This window comes from Centruroides vittatus, unplaced genomic scaffold (genome assembly GCF_030686945.1).
Source record: "Centruroides vittatus isolate TY-2023 unplaced genomic scaffold, ASM3068694v2 contig_3324, whole genome shotgun sequence".
NCBI lineage: Eukaryota > Metazoa > Arthropoda > Arachnida > Scorpiones > Buthidae > Centruroides > Centruroides vittatus.
The window spans coordinates 575,712-603,124 of NW_027122134.1; the positions used below are offsets into that span (position 1 = coordinate 575,712).

Genomic DNA, 27,413 nt, shown 5'->3' on the forward strand with positions numbered 1-27,413 from the left:
TGTGAGTTCGTTCAGGCCCACAATAAGGCAATCAGGTGATGAGAGACGGAGCGCGACATATCTGAGAATGACCAACCATGAAGAAGAAGGTCTTTTCATAAGGAATTTTTATAACATTGTGAAAGCTATTCGACTAAATCAGGGATGGGGAACCTGCGACCTTTTGGGGCAAAAAGTGTGGCCTTCTGCGGCCTCTGATGTAAATGTTGATATATACTTTTTAAGACCTACTATTTACTTATTACTTGTATAAAAAGTTCCTACTGAAGTAAAATAACTTAAAATGTAATTATTTTCAATTTTTATTCACCTGTCTTTCTTTTATTACATAACTTTCAAATTACTTAGCGGCCTAAGCCTATGGATAAAATGACAAAAAAAAATTTCAATGCGGCCTCTATAAGGGACAATGAATTGTAATGTGGCCTTCATGAACAAAAAGGTTCCCCACCCCTGGACTAAATCGTAATAAATGATAGAATACTTTGAGGTGCAAATAGTACTAGAATATTACAATTTTTGATTCGGTGGAAATAGAGTAAGATATAAAGTGATTTTTTTTAATATTGTGTTTATGGAGAATTTTAACCTCACAAATATTCAATGACTTGTTGGCCTCCCATCTTATTACCATTTCGAATATATCGAAAATTTTTCCTGCATGAAATTTATTACTTTTTAAACTTTAGACAATTTGTCACCTTTCCCTACAAGCGATAATTCCATTTCTGGATTTGATTTTCTTTCATAATATCCATAGTACCATTCATCCTGTCGATGACTTTAAATCGTACCATACAGCTCTTTTGCATGATCTTACAATCCCACATCCCTCCAAAATACCCAACAATTTTATTTTAATTCCTAGCTAAAACAATTTTAAATGAAAAGAAACCTCAAAATATTGTCTTTGATTGGTCTTCTCTCATCGATCCCAAGTATACTATATAACAAAAGTACTCATATGTCACTAATTGTATTCATTTTTATCTAAAATATGAAAAGGTAGATACATTCTTTCAAAAATGGTTGATTCTCTATCTTCGAAAACTCAAAAATTCAATGCATCAATAATGGAGCAAATAGAAAAAGTCTATCCACGTCATATATATTTACAGATGTTTTTAGATACGCTGTTATACGAAATATTTCACTCCATAGTGAAAACAACTCTGTTTCAAATCCTAAAACATTCTGAAGTATTTTGCCTAATTTTTCTAAACTTGAATCCACCAAACAGTCCACTTTTTCACTCTAACAAGTTTACCAAATATCTCATGACATAAAAAGCAGATTTGAAGTTTTAAACTTCATCAAGAAACCTATTATAAATCCCTTAATTACTCTTTCTCTAGTACACTGACTGCTTTTCATTCACGTTTATCCTCGTAAAAAATGCCATAACCTAATTTAACATATTCAACTTTAGTTCCGATGCAATTCCTAGCATAATGAGAAAGAATTTACCCGCCGTTTTTCTCAATTTTTACTCCTTTATTTGACGAAACATTACTAATAGCTTCGTTCCTTGACAGTGGCAAAAACTTAAATCTAATAGCAATTCCAAAAGAAAAGAAGCAACAAAAATTGTCCGACCGCTCTCTTTTCCATTTTATTGAAACTTTTTGTGCTATTGACCTGTATTTTCTTATTATAACATTGGCATTAAACATAAATCTACTGTTTTTAATCTCAACCAAACCCAATATAAACTTTTTAGTTGATTCGAATCTAAAAAAATCTTATTACATCATAATATCACGCAAGCCTTCAATTCTGTTATTACCGCTACCTTATTAAATATCTTCACGACGCTTTCGACATTTCCCCAGTTTTACTTCAATGATTGAATAATTATTTATTAATCTGTACTTACATCGTACGCTTGGATGATTTCTCATTTGCTCCATTTTCTTCTCTAATTAGTATTCATCAGGACTCCCGTCCCAATACTCTCCTATTTAGCCCTTATCTCACCAATATTCTCCCATTGTTCTTCGAACGTCTCGTCTGTGCCGATGACATTAAAATAATTATTTCTAATTTCACCTCCTTCCAACACGATATCTCTTCCCTGGTTAACTTACTATTACTTTTATAATCTTAAGACCAGTTTATTGAAAACTTTTATTATATATTAAACAGTTCTTCCTATCCACCTCTATATATTACAGGCCATTAAATCTCCTATTTAAATTTTTTTAATGATTTAGGCATCATCATTGATTCAAAACTGTCTTTAACAGTCACATTAAGCATCTACTTAAAACTCTGTCGATCATGAGAGGAATGTTTTGGCGCAATTGCAAATCAATTTACTACTTGAAAGCTCTAGTTCTTTGTGTTCCAGCCAAACTCTAGTCTATTATCGATTACGGTCTCTCGCTACGGGCTGTGAATTGAGACTTTAATTTAGACAAAATTCAATCTGCTCTGAATAAATCTTATCTTTTACTCGATAAACTCTAACCATCCCCATACCGAGAATAGCAAAGTTGCTCGAAACGCGTCTTGGCCTTCCTCTTCTGATCGACACCATTCATTATTTTGATGTCATATTCTTTTATACAAATCTTAACTGTATTACTTTCCCGGCTCTCTTATATATAACAGAGGGAAAGTATGGCGGGAAATCTTTGAGGGTCATTTTTTGACCCTCAAGATTTCCTGAGTCCAAAAATTTTTACATTTTTGGACTCAGGGGCCTTGAAACGTCGAAAAATGCCAAGAAGTTCGGGTTCTTTTTCTATATGTATGGATGTTAATGTGTATGTGGCACAATTTGGTTCACTCTCTTTACAGCTTAATAACTCCTGTGTTTTTGTTGAAAATTTCTGAAATTTTGCAGGGAGGTTTGTTTATGAGGGAGATTGATGCTATTAAATTTTGGTGGTTAAAAGTCGAGGGGTGGGGTTATGTGTATCTCCAGTAGGATTGGACTTAATGACGATTTTACTCGTTATTAGCATTTATAATTTTTTATAAAACTCATCCCTATCCTCAAAATTAAGTGTTTGCCATTCTATAATAGTAAAAATATAAAAAGTTTTTAAAAATAAAATATGATAACAGATGGCGCCACTAAATGTTGCCGGGAAAGTTAAATAACTCGTTGCTGGTTTTTTCGTGTTCCATCTTTTAACTCATGGAATCACCGGTTTTATACACATTTCTTTTATTCGTCTAACTCGTAAAACCATTTTTATTTGTTTTCTCAAAACCATTAGTAATATAGAGCATCAATTACTTCAGGATTTTTAAAATTTCATATAGCACTGTAAAAAATGTTTCATACATCACGGTATTTTAGAGTAAGGTCCAGACTCTACTAGCGTAAAACCCCTCGCTGTAAAAGCCTTTAATCACGTGACCATGATATTTTACGCCTGAGCAGGTCGTAAAACCAGCGTAAAAGCGAGTTGAGCAGTGTTCAACTTTCGACGCAAATACGGTCTAAATTATATACTTCTCTAAATTGAAGGAATTTCCAAAGGAAATTCCTTCAATTTAGAGGAGTATATAATAAAAATGCTAAGCTTATAAATGCTGTATATTATTTTAATAATACGATAATAAAACTTAATATATAAAAGTAAAGATATTATTTTTACTACATTTGTAATTATAGTACAGAAAAACTCGTAAAATATAATCATTGCCTTTATATCGATATATCCCGTATACAACCGTATAGGCGTAACTTTGACAGCACCATCGCCGTGAAAACTTCGCTAGCCGGACCTCCACCGCAATCCAAGCGCAAACGCAAATAGGTCACGTGATTAAAAGTTTTACGGCGAGGGGTTTTACGCCCGTTTTTACGCTAGTGGAGTCTCGGCCTAATATATCTTTTATATATTATATTTATTGTTTTTGTATTACCTTTAATATGTTTATCTGTTGATCTTTTAAATTGTTGCTCTGGAGCAGTCATCAAATGTTCCTGTGAATACTGCTATAAAACTTAAATAAATAAATAAAATTCTTTATTTTCAAAAATATATTTGAACATCTTTCAACCTAAGTAATAAAATAAAAAGGTTTAGAATTCTTTTTATGTTTTGAGAATTTTTGAAAATGATTTGTGTGAAAAATAAGTCATTAAAGTTGAGGATAAAAGAAAGAAATTTCTATGTTTAATACGAGAATATTGCTTAAAGAGATATTTTTAATGTCTCTCTCTGCTGTCTGATAATGAAGATTCTCTTAGAATGAATTTTTGTAATTCATTCTAACTTTCTAATAAATTTTATTTCAAATGAAATCAATTAATGTTAATTCAATTTCCTTCCTATAACCTAAAAATGTTTTATTATTTTTAACATTAAATTCACTTTACCTCTTTGCAGGCGCATGTCTATCTCAAAAGCATCTGCTAATTGTCTTTATTTTATTAACCAATTTTTATTTTATTATCTAGGTTGGAAGAGGTTCAAATAAATTTTCGAAAATAAAAGATTCCCCTGTTAGATATAATGTTAATGAAAATCACTTTTTATTATTTTTTTAAATTCAACATTCTAGTACTACTATTTATGAACTTCAAAATGTTATATCGTTTGTCACTATTTAGTCTAAATAGCTTTCACAATCTTATGAAAAATCCTTATGAAAAGACATTCTCGTCCGAATTCCATCCCGAATTTTGCTATAGTGGCAGATGACGCCTTTATCGCCTCGGTCAATCAGATAGTTAAGCTTAGTTCACACAGACATTTGCTAGAGAACGCGAAATACGACAAACTATTCTTTTCACTTAGCGAATTCGGTTCTCACTGGCGTTTTGTGGGATGAAAACAGCTGTCTTATTCTGTTTTATTCCTACAGATGTAGAATTGATACTTAGAGTTGCTACTCAGAATGCCTCTCGATTATGATAACAGAAATAACTTATTGTACTTATGTCATTAATTCAATTATTTACATAGCCAATTTAATTATTAAACTATTTAGCATATATTAGTTATAAATTAGAATATTTTACAATAAAAACGTATTTTATTTGTATAGTTTCCTGAGTAATAGTTTACAGTATAATAGACAACTTGAAACTTGCATTTATGAATGGTCTTTATTATTTTATGGGCAAAATGTTATACGTGTATTAAGATATCAGTGAAGCGAAACCATTTGTTTTGTCCGTTAACGAGCTTTATATATGAAACCAGCATTTTTGCAGTGAGTTGTCAATCAGATAAATATAGCGTAGTCAGAAAGTAACTTGATCAACTCAATATGCTGCAGAAATTGCTATAATCGAGGGATCCAAGTAAAAATTATTACACGGGCACTACTTGGCCTATCAGGATAGTCAAAATTAAGAGAAGACTACGCGTCACGGTTATGGTTAATAATACCGTAACCGTAAGAAATGAAAATTTTTTATAGTTTTATAATAAGAAATGAGAGATATTTCACCTTTCAATAGACTTTGTTAAAGTTAACGAAAAAATCTCAGAATCCAAATCTCACATTAAAATGACTTTAAATTGGAATTAATTTTCTTAAAATTATTATTAATATTATTATTATATCATATTAAATATTAACTTGCTATTTTAAGTTTATAGAAAGGGATATTGTTCATGGTCCGAGCAGTGGCGTAGCGTGGGTGTCAGCCGCCCGGGGCGGAGGAAAATTTCGCCGCCCCCTTATTTAGGTATTTTTACAAGATATTATTATTTATTGTGAAATTTTGCCGTCCCCTATAAGTGCCGCCCGGGGCGGGCCGCCCCTGCCGCCCCCACTACGCTACGCCACTGGGTCCGAGAATAGAGTAATTGACTTTCCATTATTTCTAATGGGAAAAATTGCTTCGGACTTCGAACGATTCAGAGTTCGAACGGCCTCTTGGAATGAATTAAATTCGAAGTAGGCCTACGCGGCACCACTGTATTTAACTTTATTTATTTTATTTACTTATTAATTTTTATTTAAAAAATTCTTTTTGGATATTTTTACTTATCATAATTATTTTTCTTGAAGATATTTTTATATATCCTAGATATTTAATCTTTTAATCAGCTAGTAATTAATAAATAATTCATTAAAATTACTCTAAATTACCATTTTAATAATGTAAATATCTTATTTTTATTAATATATCAATATACTTATTATATATGTATATAAACAGACAATTAGACTAATTATAAATTGCTTACTGAATTTCCACATAAACAGATTATTAAATGAAGCTTATCAAAACAACATATCAAGTAATGATTTATCTAATTTCCTGTATAATATTACATTTTTATAACGATTCGAGAGAGCTTTAACTTACACGTAGCGTAATTGAAATCATTAGAATCACTATAAAAAAATTAGTATCAAAATAAGGAAGATATTAAATATTCAGTCAGCTATTTAAAAAAATAAAAATTATTTAATTTTCCAGACTAGTCAATAAAAATTAGCTTTTATAAAGTCTACGTTCATTATAACAAACACTTCGGATAGTTCTTAAATAATTATTTATGTAGGTATTAAAATATATTATAATTTCTAATGCAGAATAATTTTTTTTTGTTTTTACATTTTTAATCAATTATTTTAAAGTATAAACCAACTTTTAGTTTGTATGTTAAAAATAAGGTTATTAGACTTACGATAAATCACAATTTCTTATGTCGCGGCTCATGTATAAGGTTACTTTGTCTTTATAAACGATTTTTTATCATGAAAATTGGGTTCTACCGCCATTATTCTCTACTCATATAATAACGAAAAATGATATTTTACTTTAGAAATTTTCTAAGAAAGGAGGAGAAAAAGTAGCAAAATTTTATAAATATCATGAAAATTCACGCAATATTTTTATTAAGATAATTTTAATGATATTTATTCATTAATATATTTCAGAATTTTTCTGTATTAAAAAATGAAAACTGAATTTACTTCTTGCATTAAAAAATGTGATAATTCTCTGAAACATAAACTGCTATGAAATGTTTTTAATTCATCATAAAACTCATTTCATTAACACAAGAAAAAATATTATGAGTTTTTAAATAAATTTTAAATACTAGACATAAAATAATAATAATTTTTCAATATTAGTATGAAATATGTGTTGACAAGGAAGATTTTAAATTCGGTGTTATACGAAGTATAATTTTCATAATATCGACAATTTTTGCTTAATTTTCTATTTTTATAAATAAAATTTTACGAGAAAAATTTTAAAAATTTACTAATGATAAATTTTATAAAATAGCATATTAATATACTAATTTAGTATCCATCTTTGCGTGAAAACTGTATTAATTAAACTGTACTGTAATTCTGTACGCGAACTTTTAAAATATTTAGACATTATCCATCCTAAGACACATCTATATAATAAATATTATCATTTCTTTCTTGTAAACATATTTAGTTGAATAATATATAAACAGTATCAAATATATAAAAGCGAATGTACTTTGGTAGAAAATTCCAATATTCAGACTAAGAAAGAGAAATAAAACGAGTGTTTTGTACTGGGAGAGATCATGTTCTTCAGAAACATGTTACCTGCTTGTTAAAAAAGTGCTTGAGCTTGGATTATTGAAGCTATACTACTCCTTTTTTATGTCTGAAGTTTAGTTTTTTGACTAGAAATGTTCTCTCTCTCTCCTCTTTTTTTTAACAAAATAGAATCATTCAAGTATTACATATGTGTAATTTGAATTATTTCTCCTAATTGCAAAATTCTATGTAAAAATTACATAATCTGTTAATTACTAACGCGTTTATAAATGTCATCTTTATATAGAACTGGTAACTTATTTGTATTTGGAATTTATTGTTCGTCCAATACTCGGTTATCCAATATCAGAATTGGGTGCTTTAACGTATTTGCTGTTAATAATACATGTTAATTATATACTTAATGACATGTCAACGCATCACGCTAATAATTCAGCTTATATGATTATGAATTGTGAATCAAATAACGTATAAACATAGTTCTTAGCTGCAAGTCATATACATATAAAGATCTAAAAAAGTATTTATTTTATTCAAAATGTTTCTTTTTTTTTTTTTTTTGCAGAATGAGCATCATTCAAACAAGGAAAAATTACACTAATTAACAAGAAATATTCGTAATAATAAACGAATTAATAAACGCTTTTAGCTCACGACTTTAATTTAGATAGAGTTAGATAGCCTAGGATTTTAACAACTTGGAGGGCTTATCACACCAAGGACGACCGAAAATTCATTGTTAGTTTACTTCCCTGTTTGGTTTTTAATATATTTAACAATATTTTATTATTAATAGTGGAACCGTCTACCAAAATTCGGAAAATGTGGCAGAAAATAAGACATTTACTATTAAATTTAATATTTTAATTTTAATATTAATTTAATATATATAATAATGTGATATATCACATTATTATATAAAAAAAAAAATTATGTTCGATAGTTTTTAGTTCGTTAGTATATGGGTTATATTAAATATTGTAAATACAGTGCGCTGTATGTATCAAAAGTTCCTTTGTATTGGTTAACTACTGTATTAGTGTTATAATTACAGGTGTGCTAAGTTGGTAGGCCTACTATGTGTTTGTAAGCTGATGAGAAGTCCTTGTACCCGAAATGCATCCTTTACTAAATTTGAAGTGATTATTAAAGACTTTTTTTTTTTTTTTTTTTTTTTTTTTTTTGTAGAAGATCTGGTCTATTTTTCGGTGGGTCTTGGTGTGATAAACCCTCCAAATTGTTAAAATCCTATTTATTAGGCTATCTAACTATCTAAAATAAAACAAATATTCGATTTCCTACTCTAACTTCAACATCTTTAACACTGTCTGGAAGCTACCAAAACTTTAAAAATTATTTATTTTAATATAAAGACAGGTCTATAAAATCAATATATTTTAAATTTATTTTCCTTTTATTTAAACTAATATAAATTATTTTAAAAAATTATTTTCAGTATTATTTATTCGTTTTATCTAATACACTTTTCTTTATAAAATTAACTTATTACAAATTATTTATTTTATTATTACAGAGAGAAATTTTAAATATTTTATGTATAAAAAATGAAATAATGAATAAAAAGTTTTTAACTCATTTCGAATTTGATATTTCCGTATTTTCAATGAGAAAAATTAGCGATAATTACTTTTGTGTTTTTATTTTAAAAAAAATAAATACATAAATAAAGTAAAATAAAAGCAATTATCGCTAATTTTATTTTGTGATTTTATTTCAAATAAAAATATAATTTAAAAAAAAAAAAACATATTTTGTATAAAATATCATTTTACAGTAAAATGACTAAACTTCCAGAATTAATGATAGAGTATCGTTTTTCTGTGATTTGACTTGGTTTAGTCTATATAAATGAGCTTCAATAACGAGTGAAAATTTAAAAAAATGATGTTATCAATATTTATATCGATAACAACGAATTATACGTAGAGTAAACTATTCACTTTTTTCATGTTTTTTCCATTTTATTATTCATTATTTTACTCTTTTTCATTGGTTTTATACAAATTTATTATAGTTTTCTTTTTTATTACGAATCCATTTATCAAGCTTAGATAACATTTAATTGCTGTTATTATCTTTTTTTTTAAATAAATCAGATAAATGTAAATTTATAGAATTTAAGATTTAGGTCTATATTAAAAATATACATATATATTTTTTTAAACTGAAAATAGTGTCATTGTATTCATGATAAATTTATTTCAGAAAACTTTTTAATAATAATTAGTTTTAAACGCTATTCTAGTTAGAAAAATTATAATAGATAACTTTCTTAGCTGCAAGTCATATACATATTAGCAATTTATAGTTAAATTGTGTTCGGATTTCACAGTTAACGTTTGAAAAAATATTCAAATTATTTTTAATTTATGTCAATGCAGTCTCCAATAGTGGCCACATCTAAACCGTAACCGTTTTTTCAGGAATGCTTTTTTAAAATGCATAAAAAATAACCTCCAAACAACAATCATCTCCGAACCACAGCCACTTTTTATTTTCCCTCGGTGGCTATTGTTTAGAGGTTTGACTGTATAAGTTCTGAAAATTAAGCTAAAAATTATATAAGCTTAAAATTATTTTATTTTAAAAATATAATTCAGTTTAAATGTAAGAAATCACTATTCTTAGTAATCTAATCAATTATAGTAAGGAAATGCGTAATTTAAACCAATACCGTTATATTTCAAATGTAATTTTATACCAATCGAAAAGAATTTTTTAAAGACTTTTTTAGTTAATTTTTATTCATTTTACATTTTAAATAGTTTTTTAAATATTTATTTTAATTAATTACTTGTAGTTTGCATTTATATCTTTATTAGAAGCACATGATACTGTAGTGTAGAGGTTACACATTAATGCATATTCCGTTTCATAAAAGAAAATAGCATGAAAATTATAGATTATGACGACTAATATAAACCTAAAAGAATAATAAAATGCTATTCATAAATATTTGTTTTGAATTGTATTAATATATCTACTTTATTTATTCATAAATCCTGTTTATCATTTCATATGATATGAAATTGTGCTTTCAAAATATGAAATATTCATATTTCCAAATAAATAAAAACTGTGAATATTTCATGTGTAGAAAGTTTAAACTCTTCAGAATTTCATGAAAATATTGGAAATGGAATAACCTAAATATTTACTACTGAAAAATACAAGTTTAAAGTGTCCAAGACATGTTTAGCTTATAAAATTCATTTAAAAAATGTTTTAAAACAAAATGTTTAATAGCATTTTATCAAAGATAATTTATTTAATAATTATTATAAGCTAGGCAATTATTAAAAATACAAAAACTAGGCAAATAATTATTAACAAGACATTTATCAAGTGATAAGATCAATAAAAGATATTGTTGATTACTTTCCTTCATTCTAAATAATCCAAAATTATAGATTAACAGTAAAAAATTCATACTTATTTCTAAAGGCCTATTAATAATTATTATTATTATAAAATTAGCAACAGTTTACATATGAATTTACTTAAATTTAAAAAAAATGAAAATAATCAATTATAGAGAAAATGCAAAAAATAAAGCTAAGCGAACGCGATAATTGATCGTGTTATAAACTTTTTTAATTAAAAAGACTCTTTAATTTGCTTTCCATAAACTGCATACGACAAAAAAAAGCTAATAAAATTTTTATGGCTTAAATAGTTTGATTAATGTCTTAAATTACGTTTATGTTGATGGTTCTTTACATGAAAGCCATTTTGTAATTAATACTTTCTTTTGTTGCTACTTATCAAAAACTATTATCCTAATATACACATGGGCTATGTAAATTTTTGTGATATATTTTGAATTTTTATTAAGTTATTTTTTTCGTAAGTATTATGTGTTTGAAATTATTGGAAATAATTAATTTTAATTTTTTTGTTGTTATTTTGAATGACATTTGAAGAGATATTTCTAGATTTTGTCGAGAATTTTATATACAACTTTTCAATGCCAACTAGTAACGTAAGGTAATAAAATAACAATTATCTTTATTGAACGATTTCCTTTTGTCAAGAAAAGTAATTAAGGGATAAACCTAACCGAACAGTTTTCGAAAACTTCCGCAATGTATTTATTTTGTCAATTGTGAGTATCATGGGCTGAGTTACGGGAGACATGGGGAGCATTTCCCAAACATTGGCAGGAAAAAAGTAAATTTTGAGACGAAATGCATACATTTTTATATATTTACAGGATGATTAGAACTGAGCGCACAATAATTATACGACGTGATTCCTTGACAAAAACCAAAAACAAAACCTATTTATCGATTAGTCGCGCTGTTTCGGAGATATTCGCGCCGAAAGTTTTATGACGTCACTTCCGGTATAAAAAGACAAATCAGAAATAACTCTTATAAAATGAATTTACGAGATATTTATTAACCTGTAGTATCATTGATTACATGATAATAAGTATTCAAAATAACAATTCTGCCTAGTGAGGAACAAGCAGCTGCCTGTTGAAGAATATTCTTTTGAAAGCGTTGCAGCAATGCCACCTATCTAGGTGGCGTTGGTTGCAGTATGTCAGGTGTTATTGTTGTGAAGGTCGGGTTCAAGGCATTTACTACGTCTTCCTAGGAGTCTAGTGGTATCGGCGTTTTTCGCTATTGTTTGCAATTTTTTTAAACTTTTATGATTATTGCTCCAAAAATCTAACAGCAAATCTAGCAGTGGAGATAAATGCAAGAAGTGTCGTTCTATTACCATGGAAACTAAACTCGACATAGGGGCGCGTTATCCTTTGGGCAATTGCCTGGAGCCCTCACTAACAGGGGTTACAAATCAATCTTTCATAAGAAAATATTTACCCAAAAAAATTACCCCGAAGAAAAATATCTGAAGTCAACACTGAACATGGGGCCCATAATCCATGAAGCTATATGAAGCTATAACGCTATACTGACTTAATGTTATAAAACTAAGTGCGTCAGCTGGAAAAAAACTGCGTTTGAAACACCTGCTTAGTACAAAGCCGTAGCCAGAGGGTAAACGAGCTTAATGTATTCTATTAACTACATTGAAGGATAAAACACTAACAATATGTGATTATTCTGTGTACAAATGTACTTTCTAGGTTAGTTTTCGACTTACGACAAAACTTTGGGAGCTTAACCTGTTCGTAAGTAGGGAAACATCTGTATTATAACACATTGCCATTAGCTTAAGGTACTTTTATATTTTGTGTCTGTAAATGCTAACTCTGTTAATTTAAGTCTTAAAGTGCCTTAAGCAGTTTATTCTGAATCGAGTATTAGTGCTAATAGGGCGGAAACAATAAAGGAAAAAAAAAACAGTCAGTGAATCAAGCTTAATACTAAATATATTTTACAAATGATTTTAAAATAATGTCAAGTAACAATACTTAGTAGATACATAAATTCTTAATTTTTTCTGCAATTTTATTTAAAAATTTTGAATAGGAAGTTTTAACTTCCTCTTCAAATGCTCAACTCCTCCGAAAAATTAACATCATCATCGTACATGTTTTGATTAAAACGCTACAGCATCTTTACAGTTGAAGAAAATGTCGTGCATCTTTGAAGTTGGTGTAATCACGTTATTCAGGAGTGAAAACATGGCACATTCAACGGTTGGGTCGCAGTGGTATTTATCTAGTCTACAAGGCAGAACAGGTAAAGTGGCAATGCTGTTTACAACTGGGAAAAAATGAAAAAAATTTAAGTAAATCGTTCATTATACATGTATTCATGGAAGACCTCAGAAGAGGCACACGGAGCACTTACCGTCCCCTAAAATCCAATAAAATATTCCACAAATTATAATCGTAAAAGTGATTGAGTCCTATGGTTGAAATCTTACACTCTCAACCATAGAACGCTTTTTCTGTCTTTTTGTATTGATGAAATATTGTATTCTATAATCTACTCGTGGAAAACCCCCCAAAAATTAAATAAGTAAATAAAAATTTATTCATGTAATTATTTGTCTCCACGCTTTGCTCCCCCGGAAAATTTTCTGTGGACGTCCATTCGTGCATTTATATTTTGGAATGCAATATATTTAAAAAAAATTAAATTTAAAAACAAATTCACCAGATAATTTCCTAAACGTTTCAAGCTTCTAACTTTGCCCCCGGATAGTTTTATTTCCCGTATGTCAAATTTCCTGACTTGGTAACACTATGTTACTACTAATGTTTTTCATCAACTGAGGCAAGTGCTGGTAAATGTAGATTTTTAGATGCCCCCAGAAGACGAATCTTTGACGACGATTTCACAAAAATTCGTCAATAGGGAATAGCTAGTCCAGTGCTTACGTCGCATAATTTTGCGATAAGTAGCGCTCGGTTAGCGCCATCTAGGGACACTTACAGAAAGTATCTAATCAAATAAATTACTCAATGCTGACCAAACTATAAGTAATATATAAAAATGCAAGCATTGTTATTGATTAAAATTAAAACATAAAAAACATGTATAAAATATAACCAACAGTTTAAATCTATGGTTTACTGACTGTCGACTGTATACCTGTATTTATAAACAGTGAAAACAGAAATTCGTCTTATGAGATAGTCGTGTTTAGTAATATCTAATTATATTGGATATATAATGCTCTTTAGAATTTATGTCACTTGAATTAAACTATCATTTGAACCTTTCAAATTACTTTATTAACTGTGATTATTTTGATAAAATCTTGATTGGAACACAGAAGTTTTCATGCTATAGCTTGAAGATTGATGATGAAATTAAGGCATCTGTTTTTATCTGTTATTCAATGAACAATTATAATCAATAATATATAAAAGTAAAAGTATATTTGGCAATTTTTGTATGTTTTAAATATATTCTATAATTTTCAGTCTGTTAAAATTCTTTTGTATCTTAAAAAATAAGTGAATATACATTGTATTACGGATAATTATATAATATTAATAGTAGGATATGGATCGTTGCGTCGTAATAAAATAGTTATCGCCATAAAATAAAACAAACAATAAATGAATGGTGTTTGACAACTAGTGTATAGTCGCCATCAAATCAGTTGACTCTGATATTCAATAAAACTATGTAGTAGTTTTTGGAAGCCATACTTAACAAGAGGTGCCCATTTGTGTAAGGATATGCATTTCGGGCTTTTTTTTTGGCCCTTTTTCAGTCCAATTTCCAATTTCTTTACCATGCCATTTTACTGAATATACAAAAAAAGGAAGTAAGTAAAAACTAGAAAATTGATATTATTGTATATTTTCTTTGTAACATTAAAGTAATAGCTAAAAAGTTCTTTATTTCTTTGTTAAAGCAATTTAACTAGCAATTGTGTTAATAGTTTGTTTTAAACTAAATTAATTTTTTTTGGGCTAAATGTGTGAAATCTTAATTTCCTCTTGATCATTTATCCTATAAACAGTTATTCTCTATCCTACCGCGTATATACGCAATAGGATAGAGAAATTCGCATTAATCAAATATAGTATCTACAGTATATTAAGTAAATATAGCTGGTAAAGTCACGTTAATTAAAATTTCTGCTGTGTATAATATTTTCTGTTTAATATAATATAATATATAATATATTGCTGCGCAATTAATTTCTCGCGTTTATCAAATCTCGCGTTAAGCAAGGGATACCTGTATTTTTTCTTCTTCTCTTGAAATTAAGGGTTATACGGCATTACATAATATACGTAAGCGAAAATTCTTTTATGCCCTATTACAATCGATACGTGTTTAAATAATTAAATGTACTTACACAATTGTTAAAGTGTTTTTGGTCTAAGTTACATTAGTAAGTCACATCTATTGAACAAAATGTTAAAATTAGTCAGAAACTTTCGAATTCCGTATTTGGCTATATTTTATGGGACTGTCCATTAATTAGGTGTACAGTTTCCGAGCTACTTCTGACCCCCTTCCTTCCGGTTTTGTACAATGATGTGTTTTTGGCAAACCCCTTTTCTTTTAATTAGCTGTGTGTAGCCTAATAATTTGTGGATCCGTGATATCGAGGAAATGACTTAAAGTTCTACAAATATTATATAACTGATAGTTTATTCAAACGACTAATGTAAGAAGAAATTCGTATGTCACTAATACCGTAGAAAAAGTTCATGTAGACATAGTTGATCCCTTCCTCACCATCGCGTACAATGATGTATTTTTCACGATCTTTTCCCTCGTTCAATTCATAATATATACAATACATGTACTGTACATGTAAAGCAGAATGCATATATCTGCTTTATATACATATAAAGCAGAATTCTCAACAGAATGTCTGCGTTATATACATTCTGTTGAGAAAAAACCGACGTAAAACTGATGTGTAGTAGTTATGAAATTCTGCACGTGGAATGGTAGTGAAAAATTAAAAATTCATCACATACAAATCACAAATGTTATAAGTCAGAAAATGGCAAACAGTCTGGCAATTAATAAAAACTGATCAATGTCTTCACAACTTAGCCTACTTATATGCAATATTTGTGATGAATCTGTTTTTTAATGATGTATCTTTGTGCTGTAATACTGTAATGATTTCTTTTATTTTTCACTACTATTCCACATGCAAAATTATTACTATTGATTTACTATTACTATTCTTTTTATGCGTCGGTTTTTCTTGCACCAGTGTGCATATCTGCTTTATTCAATTTCCTTTAGTCACTCATAATAGCGTAATTTACATTTTGCAATTTTCCTGTTAAATCGTTGTAATAAAATCTCGAATTTAATTATTTATTCTTTCGTTTTAAGTTAAGCAACATTAACAAAACTATTTTAACAGATAGCCTACGTATTTTTATTTTTTAATAAGCTCTGTATATGTTTTATATATTCTCAATGTAGATAAGTTAGACTATATATTATATCTTTTGCAAACTTAAAAAAAAAATAATGTTTTTATTATTTCCGGTTATATGTTAAAAGTATATAACTGAGATGATAAAATTAAGGAATCCTAACAGCATGCCTTACATTTAATTTCGACATTATTCCTCCAAGTTACAAAATATTTTCCAAAACATAAAACTAAAAGTACTTTGAAATAACGTTTAAAAATTAATGTAAATACTTATTTTAGGATATACCACTCAGTGTTTACAAATGTTGACCATATTGACATATATTTATTTAGCATATTATTTTAAAATGTGCTTTAGTGATTGCATTAAAATTTTTAATAAGACTTTTAATGCAAACGCTCATTTTTAACTTTGTTTAAACCGACAAATTAAAAATTTTATTAATTTTTACCGATAATGTAACATTTCTAAAGATATTTATAGGTCAAAGATCTACTTTGGCTATTACTTTCCCGCTTCTGTTATATATAACTGAGGGAAAGTATGGCGATCGTAAAAATTGACCCCAAGATTTTTACATTTTTGGACTCAGAAGACCTTGAAATGTCGAGAAATGCAAAAAACTTAGGGGTTTTTTTTCCTGTGTGTATAGACGTTAGTGTATGTGGGGGCACGATTTTGTTCACCCTCTTTTGTAGCTTAATAACTTCTGTGCTTTTTGTCGATAATTTCTGAAATTTTGCAGGGGGATTTATGCTATTAAATTTTGGTGATTAAAGGTCGACGGGGTGGAGCGATAAAGGAGGGTCGTGACATATCGAGTAGGGTCAGACTTAATGACAATTTTACTTTATTAGCAATTACAATTTTTTATAAAACCCATCCCTCTCCTCAAAATTAAGCTTTCTGCTATTTTATAATAACTAAAAATATATAAAAGATTTTTAAAATAAAATATAACAGATGGAGCATATACACAGTTTTAAATGTTGCCGGGAAAGTTAATTAAGCTACTCGTTACTAGATTTTTTCGATTAATTTGTTCATTACAATTTTTAATAATGTTGAAAAATCTTTATAATGTATTTTTAAACATTATTTTACATATAAAGTTTCCAAATAAAAATAATCCCGAAGAATATTGAAAATTCATTTTTTTCAGATGGATAAACGAGGGTTACTTCGTAAGTCATAGCAACCAATTTTTTTCGGGCAAATCCATTGCAATAAAGAATTTCGAAATATACACATACAATATACTTTGCCGAATAACATTAGTCAGATCAGTTATATTTGAAGACATTTAAGAGAAGCAAAATAACGCAACTTCGAACGTACTGTACTGTTGCATAATTCTGTATTTTTTTTTTCATCTTATAATTAGTAATGTCGAAAAAAGAGTTTTACACACATATTAAATCTAAAAACCTTAAGTATTCTCTAAAATTGACTGCGGTGATGATTTAATGTGCGTGTAAAATTATTTCTTCAACATTCATATTCAAGGTGAAGGAATAAAGAAATATGCAGTGGTCAGTTTGTAGTATATTTCATTTCTTGCTTCCCTTATCTAAAGCCTGACATATCCAATCTGACTAATGTTATTCAGTAAATTATATTGTGTCCTTTAACATGTATATTTTGAAATTCTTCACTATAATACATTTGCCCGAAAAAACTGGTTTCATAACTTAGTAGTAGTCATATATATTCTAATGTATCAATAGATCAAACTTTCAAAAAGAAGTCTCTCTCTAAGTTCGATCAAAAAGATATAATATCTATAATGACATATAAACTTACTTCTAGTGGATACTAGTCTATAGATTGACGGAGACTAAATTTACTTGACCTATATACAGTATATAGAAGTGATATGAAACTGATGATGTAAGTAATCCATTTACTAAGAATTCTGGCATTTATTAAAGGATATTAAATTAGGTATTTTTATTCTTGCAAAAATTTCTTTTCGTAAGAAATTTTTCAAGTCACCATAATACATATGACTTTTTAAAACAGTAACTAAAAAAACATGATACGATAATATTTGAAAACGAGCTTTGCTAATGTGTTTCAGATAAAGTTCAATATTTATTGATAGGTTGATAAGTATGTAAACCTGTCGGCGTGTCTATTCGTTTGTGATTGATTATAAACTATGGATTTCACTAATTTACAAGCAGTTTCTATAGATCAATATTTCTCAATAAACATAACCTATTAGAAATATGTAACGCTACACAAAGCTTCTGGTTAGAACTATTTATCAAGTTTTATCTTTTCCTTCGTATCATTTTTGAAATAAATGTTTTAAGAATTAGAAGAATGTTTAATATATTTATTTGGAATTTATTCCTTTATTCTTGAATCGTCATTTATCCTCATGCTTATTATTGTAAATTTATAAGTATAATTGATGCGTACTATTATAGCAGAATCAAATCTTATTATTTCAACTAAAATATAAATTACAAAAGAATTTTGTATGTACAGTTATTTACAAGGAAAACACATTTATTTATTATTCAGAATAAAAATACTGAAAATTAAAGTAATCGTGTCCATATTTCTTCAAAATACGTAAATAAATTAAACACAGTCAAACCTGTTTTTATGCGCTCTTTTTATGTGCGATTTTTATTTGTGCGATTTTTTTAATGCGAATTTTTAATTTATGCGGTTTTTTTTGTGCGATTTTTTATTTGTGCGGTATAGTTGGCGACTAGTCTCGTGCGATTCGTCATGTCTCACGTTGACTTATTATAGCTAAATAAACTTATTATAGCATAAATGCACTTATTATAGTAATATTATTGCATGAATATGCGAAAAATGAAATAATTTACTTTTTAAGTCAACAAAACACCACCTGGACAAAAATATGTAAAACAGACGATAGACCAGACGATGCAGTCAAGTGCTGACATCTGCTTGTCAATAAATTCTATTTCGTACGGCTTTGAGTTATTTTCTATGTGAGACTTTTTTTATGCGGTCCCTGTTGACCGCATAAAAAATATTTTTTTAATTGTGTTGCGAAAACTATTTTTTACAGCCATTCGTGAAGTTTCGTGCAATTTTTTTTAATGCGTCTTTTTTAATGCGGTCCCTATCCCCCGCATAAAAACAGGTTTGACTGTATTTCAAAATAAATCATATGTAATGATTTGTAAACGAAACACTCATTTTTGTTAAATAAAATTGATGCTTAACCAAATTTATTAAGCAAATTATTCAAAATTTTATTGTCGGATAATTACCGGTACAATACTCGAAAATTAAAAAATATATTTATTTATTTATTTTCAGTTCTATTTCATAAAAATTACAGTTCTCCGGTTAGAAAAATCACCACCACATATTAAATATTTGAAAATGTACTTCTAAATTTAAAAAATTATTCCTATCGATTGAGAATATTTGATAATTTGGAAAAAATAAATATTAGATTCTTTGCATATTCAACACAACTTAATTAATGTTTAATATTTATTTTAACAATAATGCCTTATAAATATATTCCAATTTTCGAAGTGTTTAGTTTAAAAACGTCTCTTGTCCAAAATTTTCAAAATTGAGATATCGATTCCTTTGCATTCATAGATGATTTATCGTTTTATTTCTTCTTTGTTTCAAAATATCGTATAAATTGTGAAAAAGTCTCTTTTAAATATCTAGTAACAAGATGGCTGCCATCACAGAGAAACCTTATCGATGCAAAATTTACTCGTCTTACATGTTTTTCCACTATTTTTTTGTTTGTTTTTTTAGTGTTTTTTTCTCCTGCAAAACTTTGTTTTCAAAAAACATCCTTTGTCCTCCGTCTTTAGTTTCAAATCGTTCCTTGAAATTTATAAATTACATTTGAGGAATATTTACTAAAGTTGTTAATATTCTGTAATAAATTTAATAAAGCAGAACTAATTTCTTTAATTATTCTGAAGTGTTGCATAAGATAATGAAAATGATTCTGAAAATAAACTCTTATCGGTCTCAAGAATGAGAATAGGAAATATTTCAGCGTTCTCCAGTTACGACACAATAGAACTATTTTTGATTTGCCGAAAAAATTTAGAAAATGGACAAGAGCCGTTTCGAAAGTAATCACTTCATTTGCAAATTTTATTGTTGAAACGTTTTGTCGGGATTAGAATCGTCTGGACGTACGATTCCCGCCTTTTTCTCTATTTTCAAACGAGCAACGGTCGACGTTGGAGAAACGACCGTTAGTTTCGAAAGCAGGATCGCTGATTGGCCGCCCATCATCGAAACATCGCAGGACCTTCGACAAAGCTACGAAGCGCTGATTGGTCAATCAATTCTATCTTCAATCCATATAAAAGGGTCGCGTTTTGGTTTCGCGGGAAAGGAGGTTGGTCAAACGAACTTAGTTAAGAAGGTTGTTTTAGTTTCGCTGTTTCATTGTCGGACGTTCCAAGGAGTTTGCGACTGGCTGAATCTCAGGGATTGCTTCGCAAGGTTTTTCCGACGGACCTGTAAGGATTTTGGTGGACTAATCGAACTTTAATTGATCTGTGTGTGGAAGCTTACATTGTAAATGTTTTAACGTTGTAATTTGTCTTTTTTGTGAAACATCGTTGTTTTGTAAACTTTAATTGACGTTATAAAGTTCTTGAAGTTTTACGGTAAATTTGACTCGTTTATTTCTCATATCCAGGAAACGTTTACGATATTTCATATCCTCAAAATCACGTAAAGTTATGAAAAATTATCGTAATATAATTTTATTTATTTATAGTATATACAATTAAGATATATTTCTATATTTTCTCCTTTTTTTATTAATAGGAAAATTCCGGAAAGAATTCAAAAATGTTTTCACATGCAAGTGTCTCAGATCGACTTATCCAAGAACTAGGACAGTAAACAACACAACTTACCCATATCGTTTCGCCAGTTCGTTTACACACTGTGAAAATATAAATATGAATTCAATCACAAGAAATTCTTAAAATTTATAAATTACATTTGAGGAATATTTACTAAAGTTGTTAATATTTTGTAATAAATTTAATAAAGCAGACCTAAATCTAGAGGATTAAAAGGTTACATTAAGTGCATTTATTTTAAACTTAAAAGTAACCATTTTATTAAAAGTTTTAAAATTAATCCAGTTCTCATATTTTATTAAAAATAGACATAAAAAATTTATACACTAAAATTATCTTATTATTAAAAATTTAAATAAATAAATAATACTCTTATTTTACTTGATTTTGATGAATTTGAAGTGCAACCTTATCCATAGAATTGGGTCTGTCTATTAATATTTTCAACTAAAAAAAAAAAAGAAAATATATATATATATATAGGTCTATATATATCTAACATTAAGAATAAAAAATAACTTATTTGACCTTAATATAATTTGTTATAAAGTAATTCGTATAAAAACGTTATTTTAAGAAATAAAACTTCCACAGTTTGAATAATGACAATCAAATGATGGGTTAATGTTACCCTAGGATCCAAAATGGCGGCGGGGGAAATTTTTCCCTACGTTGGAGACTGCGACGGGGAAAAAAATTTTCCCTCGATTCAAGATGGCTGCGTTTCCGGCCGCCATCTTGAATTTCTCTGCACACTCCGCGGATATTAACCGAAATAAACAATAAAAAAAAAAGAATTTTTTTACTCACTTTTCGATGGTGGTTGCCTGCTTCTTCCTATCTTTTTTTCCTTTCCGAACGTATTTTTAAATATACGCCCTTTCTCGTACTTTCTTTTACATATTACGGTCTCGTCGATTTCCACCGTTTTATTCGGCACTCCTTTTTTAAACGATGTCAAATTACTCAAAGCTATAAGCAATACCAACCGTATGTGATTGGACCAATCGACTCCCGTTTTTCTGGATTTGCCCGCCGCAATCGCCGAGGTCGTCGCCGTACATTCCAGACATAGTTAGTGCCATATAAACGACAGAATGCAACTCCAAGAAATGTGGCCAAATTTACTTTTAAATGTTCCATCAAAGGCAGAGGTCTTCGTTCCGCACTTACTACATCGCAAGAAACAGCTTTCTCTATTACTCCGATAGTATAATTTGCATAAAGAATCGCAATGAATGCAAACGGACTCGGTCGGCTGTATGCCTAATTTTACAGCAAATTTCAATGCGTTATCGATACTGGGAGGCAAACCTGGTTCCAAAAAGTCGTCTTCAATTAACATGGAGAAATCACGGGTGGTGCATTTCGACCAAAATTCGTCGTTGCAACTCAAATCTGCAAAACTACTCATTATCGAACAATTGCAAATAAACTATACGTTTACCGATAATAAATTGTGCGAGAATGAAATATCGTAACGAAATAAAACAGCAATTATTCCAATACGCAATTCGTCGCAACACTACAGCAAACGATTCCAACTGGAAACTAGTCGATTTGCATAAAATTGCCCGGAAAGGAACAGAATCACGTCGTAGATCATGCATTTGCATATTCGTTCGTAACACCCCTACGTATTTCCCGCCGATTTTACTCTCGCACGACGCTACGAAAAAGCTCCCTCTACCGTCGCAAATACACACTACCGTCCGTTTCGAGGTTACAGGAAACTCGGCCACGTCGAACGCAGGGTCGAAACCGAACGGGGAAAAATTCTCAACGGCGTCGACGTCACGACTCTAGGGAAAATTTTTTTCCCCGTAGTAGTCTCCGAAGTAGGGAAAAAATCCCACCGCCGCCATTTTGGATCCTAAGGTAACATTAACCAAATGATGTAAGATCTTTCAGAATTATCAACAAAAAAAAAAAAAAAAAAAAAAAAGGCGTACTTAGATCTTGCCTCATGAGGTAATATCAATTAATTTTCACTTATAACTAAATAGCATAAGATTAATTTAATGAAATGAAATTAAATGAATAATTATCTATAAAGTTTACTATAAAGTTATAAACAGTTTATTTTGTAATATTTTTGTACACTTTAATAATAATTGTTTTTTGTTGTTTAAATAAAACTACGAAATATTGTCGTTTCGAATTATGGAGAAACGAAAGTTAAAATTACGTTTTTTTAAATTAAATTATGAATTGAATAATGTATAAGATCTTTATGTGTAAAAGTAATAACCTTAGGAAATGATATTGAAAAAAAAATTAAGTTAAAATATATACATGTATAACGTATATATGTTAATGTAAGTGGTCTTTTGTTATATAAATAAGATACAAAACATTAAATATTACCAATAATTGATCTAAAAAACAAGCTGGATACACGTCTATTTCTGATTGTTTCTATATCCTCCATCTATTTTTAAAGTGATTGTATTTATAATTAAATCTTCAGAATCTTTTACAAATAATACATATAACAAAAGCTGATTATATTTTCATAAAACAATTTAAACTTTAAATAATGTTTTATCTACTAGCTCATGAGATTGTTAATGGCGTAAGGGAGGAAGCACACATGCGGCAGAGAAAAGATGATGTCACTTTTTTAGCCGGAGAAGTCGATTTTGTGCCGCTTTTCTCACAATGCGAAATATTGCTGAATTATATCTTTTGCGGCGGTCGCTACCATGACACATTTCTATCAGCGAATAACGGTTCGTTTCGTAGTCACATGAGAACATAGAATCGCGTGTTGTTATAATGGTAAAAGGTCAAATCTTCGATAATGTCTTAGGTCAGTGATTCTGAACCACTGTGCCGCGGCACACTAGTGTGCCGCTACTGCAAATACCCAGGGCGGTAGGTAGAATTAATTAAACCACCTGTCTGACGTCGCTTAGTGACAAGTGGTTTAATTAATTCTACCTACCGCCCTGGTAAATTGTAACCGGTGTTACCGGTAACTGCCGATAGTTACCAAGGCGTTTAAAAAACGTGACCTAAATAACCAACTGCGTTTAAAAATCACTGTTATGATGTCACCGTTTGTCCCGCGGTACTTACCGAAGTGACCGTGTGTGCCGCCAAATTCTTAAATTATTAAAATTGTACCGTGACGTAAAAAAGGTTGAGAATCATTGTCTTAGGTAAATAAGGCGAGCTAAAAAAAACGAAGTTTGTAAACACGAGGATAACGGCAGTGTCAGTGTCGTTTGCTTTCTTGAATACTGTACGCCTGCCCTGAAATCTAAGCAGATTGCCTCTTGTGTAATCGTGCTACCACGCCGCATGTGTGCATACATCCTATATCAGTGTTTCTCAACCTTTTTCTTATCTGAACCGGTAAAATTGTGGATAATTTTAAGTAAACCAATAATTATACGCGATTATGAATTATGCTTATTTATTAAAATTATACATGCTTATCTAGAATTAATGTGACAAAGTACGTACAGTACAGTACATTAACTCTAGATTACTATTTAAATGTCACTCGCAATCAACGGCGCCAGCGACAGTACGATGAAATAATTTTCTATGAACCGGTGAGTTTTTTTCGAGGACCAGCGGTTCAGAAACACTGGCATAAACAATTTTATGACTTTCATTTTGGCATTGGCTTTTCGATGTCGAGATGAAGTCAAGAACAGGATTGTGAAATTGAAACTGTTGGTATGATATAAAATTCTTTAAATTTAATAGTTTTTTGCAGTTTCTTATCTCCCAAAATAGATTCTGCTCTCAACCATGTAATTAAATTCGTTAACTGTATTCTCACCAGTATTACGCATATCACTATTTTTTAGAAAACAACTTATATACATTTTAAGAAAATACCATATCTTTCGTTATGTATTTTTTCGAATAGTTACATGTACTGTTTGGTTATTCCCTCTGCATATTATTTCCTTACATTATTATATTTACACTTAATCTTAAATAATGTTAAAATTTCAAAACATTCAAATAAAATGTATATTTTAAATGACAGTAGTAACATTCAATGAAAATATAATTTTAGAAATATTACAATAATCAAGTGTTTACTTTTAAGCTCTAACTAAAGCAATACTGCATTTGAAAAAAAAAAAAAAAAACTTGTTAGACCAGGTTTCCACTTGCAGAAAGTTACAGCAGAGACGAAAAAAAAAAAAATGTTTCTGATCCGTAGTAAGAAACGTCTCAGAAAGTCGCTTTCCAATGAAAAGTGAAACATCATTTGTAAAAACAAGTGAAACATCATTTGTAAAAACAATAACATGAAACCTTTGTTCTACAATTGATATAATTCCATCGAATAATTCTGGTATTACATTCTCATAAAACTAAAAATTAAACAATTTGACACTGTTATTCATATTTTATCATAAATATTGTTAATAATTATAATTATTTTCGATATACTTACTCAAAGTAGAATATCCTGTCAAGAAAACACAACTCATTAATTTGAGTTTCACTGTGTCCTAATATAGTAAAATCCCTATTTTGCGACCATCAATGGTTCCGAGCAAAAGTGGTTTTTATGAGGATGGTCTCTTACAAGGGCTTCTCTGTATTTACCCAGATAGAAAGAACAGTTTAATCGGAAGTTTATTTTCATAGTTTTATTATCAATATTACTATTTTCTTAATTTTCCAATATAACTCACAAAGAGTAATTGAGCGCTGTATTGGGATAACTAGCAAAAACTCTCTTGTCAACAGTGGCATGCATTTTGGGATAATTATATACCATCTGACGTCAATCGTTTGAACAAACTAGATATTTCCGTTTTCTGCAAATGAGACACGTGGAGCATTTGGAAAAAGAATAGACATGTAAAAGGAATATTTCTCCATTTTCTGTTTCTATTTTCGGTTGTAACTTTTCCGCAAATGGGAATCTAGCTTAAGGTTTTTCAGATAATTTTACAGTATTGCTTTACTGCAGAGCATAACTGTTATTTATATCATAACTTCCTTTCTCTTTCTTCTTTATTGAAAATAGTTTAAAATGTATTAATGTTTGTGGTATACTTTATATTTTACATTTTAAAAACGGAGAAATATACGATTTCTTATGAACAAATCAAATCGTAACTTTTAAAAAAAAAAACTATTTTTATAAAAGGTTCTTTACAATAACAAAAATAGAATTTAAATACAGTCAAACCTGTCTTTATGCGCTCTTTTTATGTGCGATTTTTATTTGTGCGAGTTTTTTAATGCGAATTTTTAATTTGTGCGGTATAGTTGGCGACTAGTCTCGTGCGATTCGTCATGTCTTACGTTGACTTATTATAGCTAAATAAACTTATTATAGCATAAATGCACTTATTATAGTAATATTATTGCATGAATATGCGAAAAATGAAATAATTTACTTTTTAAGTCAACAAAACACCACCTGGACAAAAATATGTAAAACAGACGATAGACCAGACGATGCAGTCAAGTGCTGACATCTGCTGTCAATAAATTCTATTTCGTACGGTTTTGAGTTATTTTCTACGTGAGACTTTTTTTATGCGTTCCCTATTCACCGCATTAAAAAAAATATTTTTTTAATTGTGTTGCGAAAACTATTATTTACAGCCATTCGTGAAGTTTCGTGAGATTTCTTTTATGCGTTTTTTTTAATGCGGTCCCTATCCCCCGCATAAAAACAGGTTTGACTGTATAAAATAACGTAATGAAATAAACTTACTCATAAATATTTATTTCTTATTAGTGTATTTGAAAGATTTTACATGAAAAAAATTTAATTATTATTTCAAATGTAATTTTTAATTGATTACTATAGAGTTAAAGTTGATTTAAAACTTGGAATAATTTTATCAACTTTGAATTTACGCGAAAAATATTCATAAATAAACAGAATAAAGCAAGAAAAAATATATGTACAAATCAGTATAAACAGTACTACTAATACTAATAATAATGAATAAAAGATATCACACTTAATTTTTCCATTTAGTCTTCTGTTGACAGAGTAAATTTTATATAGCGCAGATTATAATTAACTATTTGTTTTTTTTTATTTAAAACTTTTCAAGTAAATTTTTCCAAGGAATTTTCACGGAAATTTTTAGAGAATTTTATTTATTATTTAACTCTCAGCAAATCAATGTCCTTTCTAATTAGTGGAAATTTAAAAAAAGAATTTCAGTTTTCATCAGAAAAAATATTTAAATTCGATTTCATAAGTTTTATACGAGTATAATGAACATTTCAAATTTCATGTATTCTAATATTAAGAAATTATATATTAT

General features: G+C 29.0%; 1 protein-coding gene across 1 annotated transcript in view; it reads left to right on the forward strand.

The window, feature by feature from the left end:
- LOC136973947 (orexin/Hypocretin receptor type 1-like) overlaps nt 1-21,439 on the forward strand; it is a 93,838-nt gene extending 72,399 nt beyond the window's left edge. Inside the window, exon 6 of the mRNA XM_067268719.1 lies at nt 21,101-21,439. Within this exon, the coding sequence (XP_067124820.1) occupies nt 21,101-21,264 (164 nt within the window). The 3' untranslated portion in view covers nt 21,265-21,439. The remainder of the gene's footprint in view (nt 1-21,100) is intronic.
- The last annotated feature ends 5,974 nt before the right edge of the window (nt 21,440-27,413 follow it).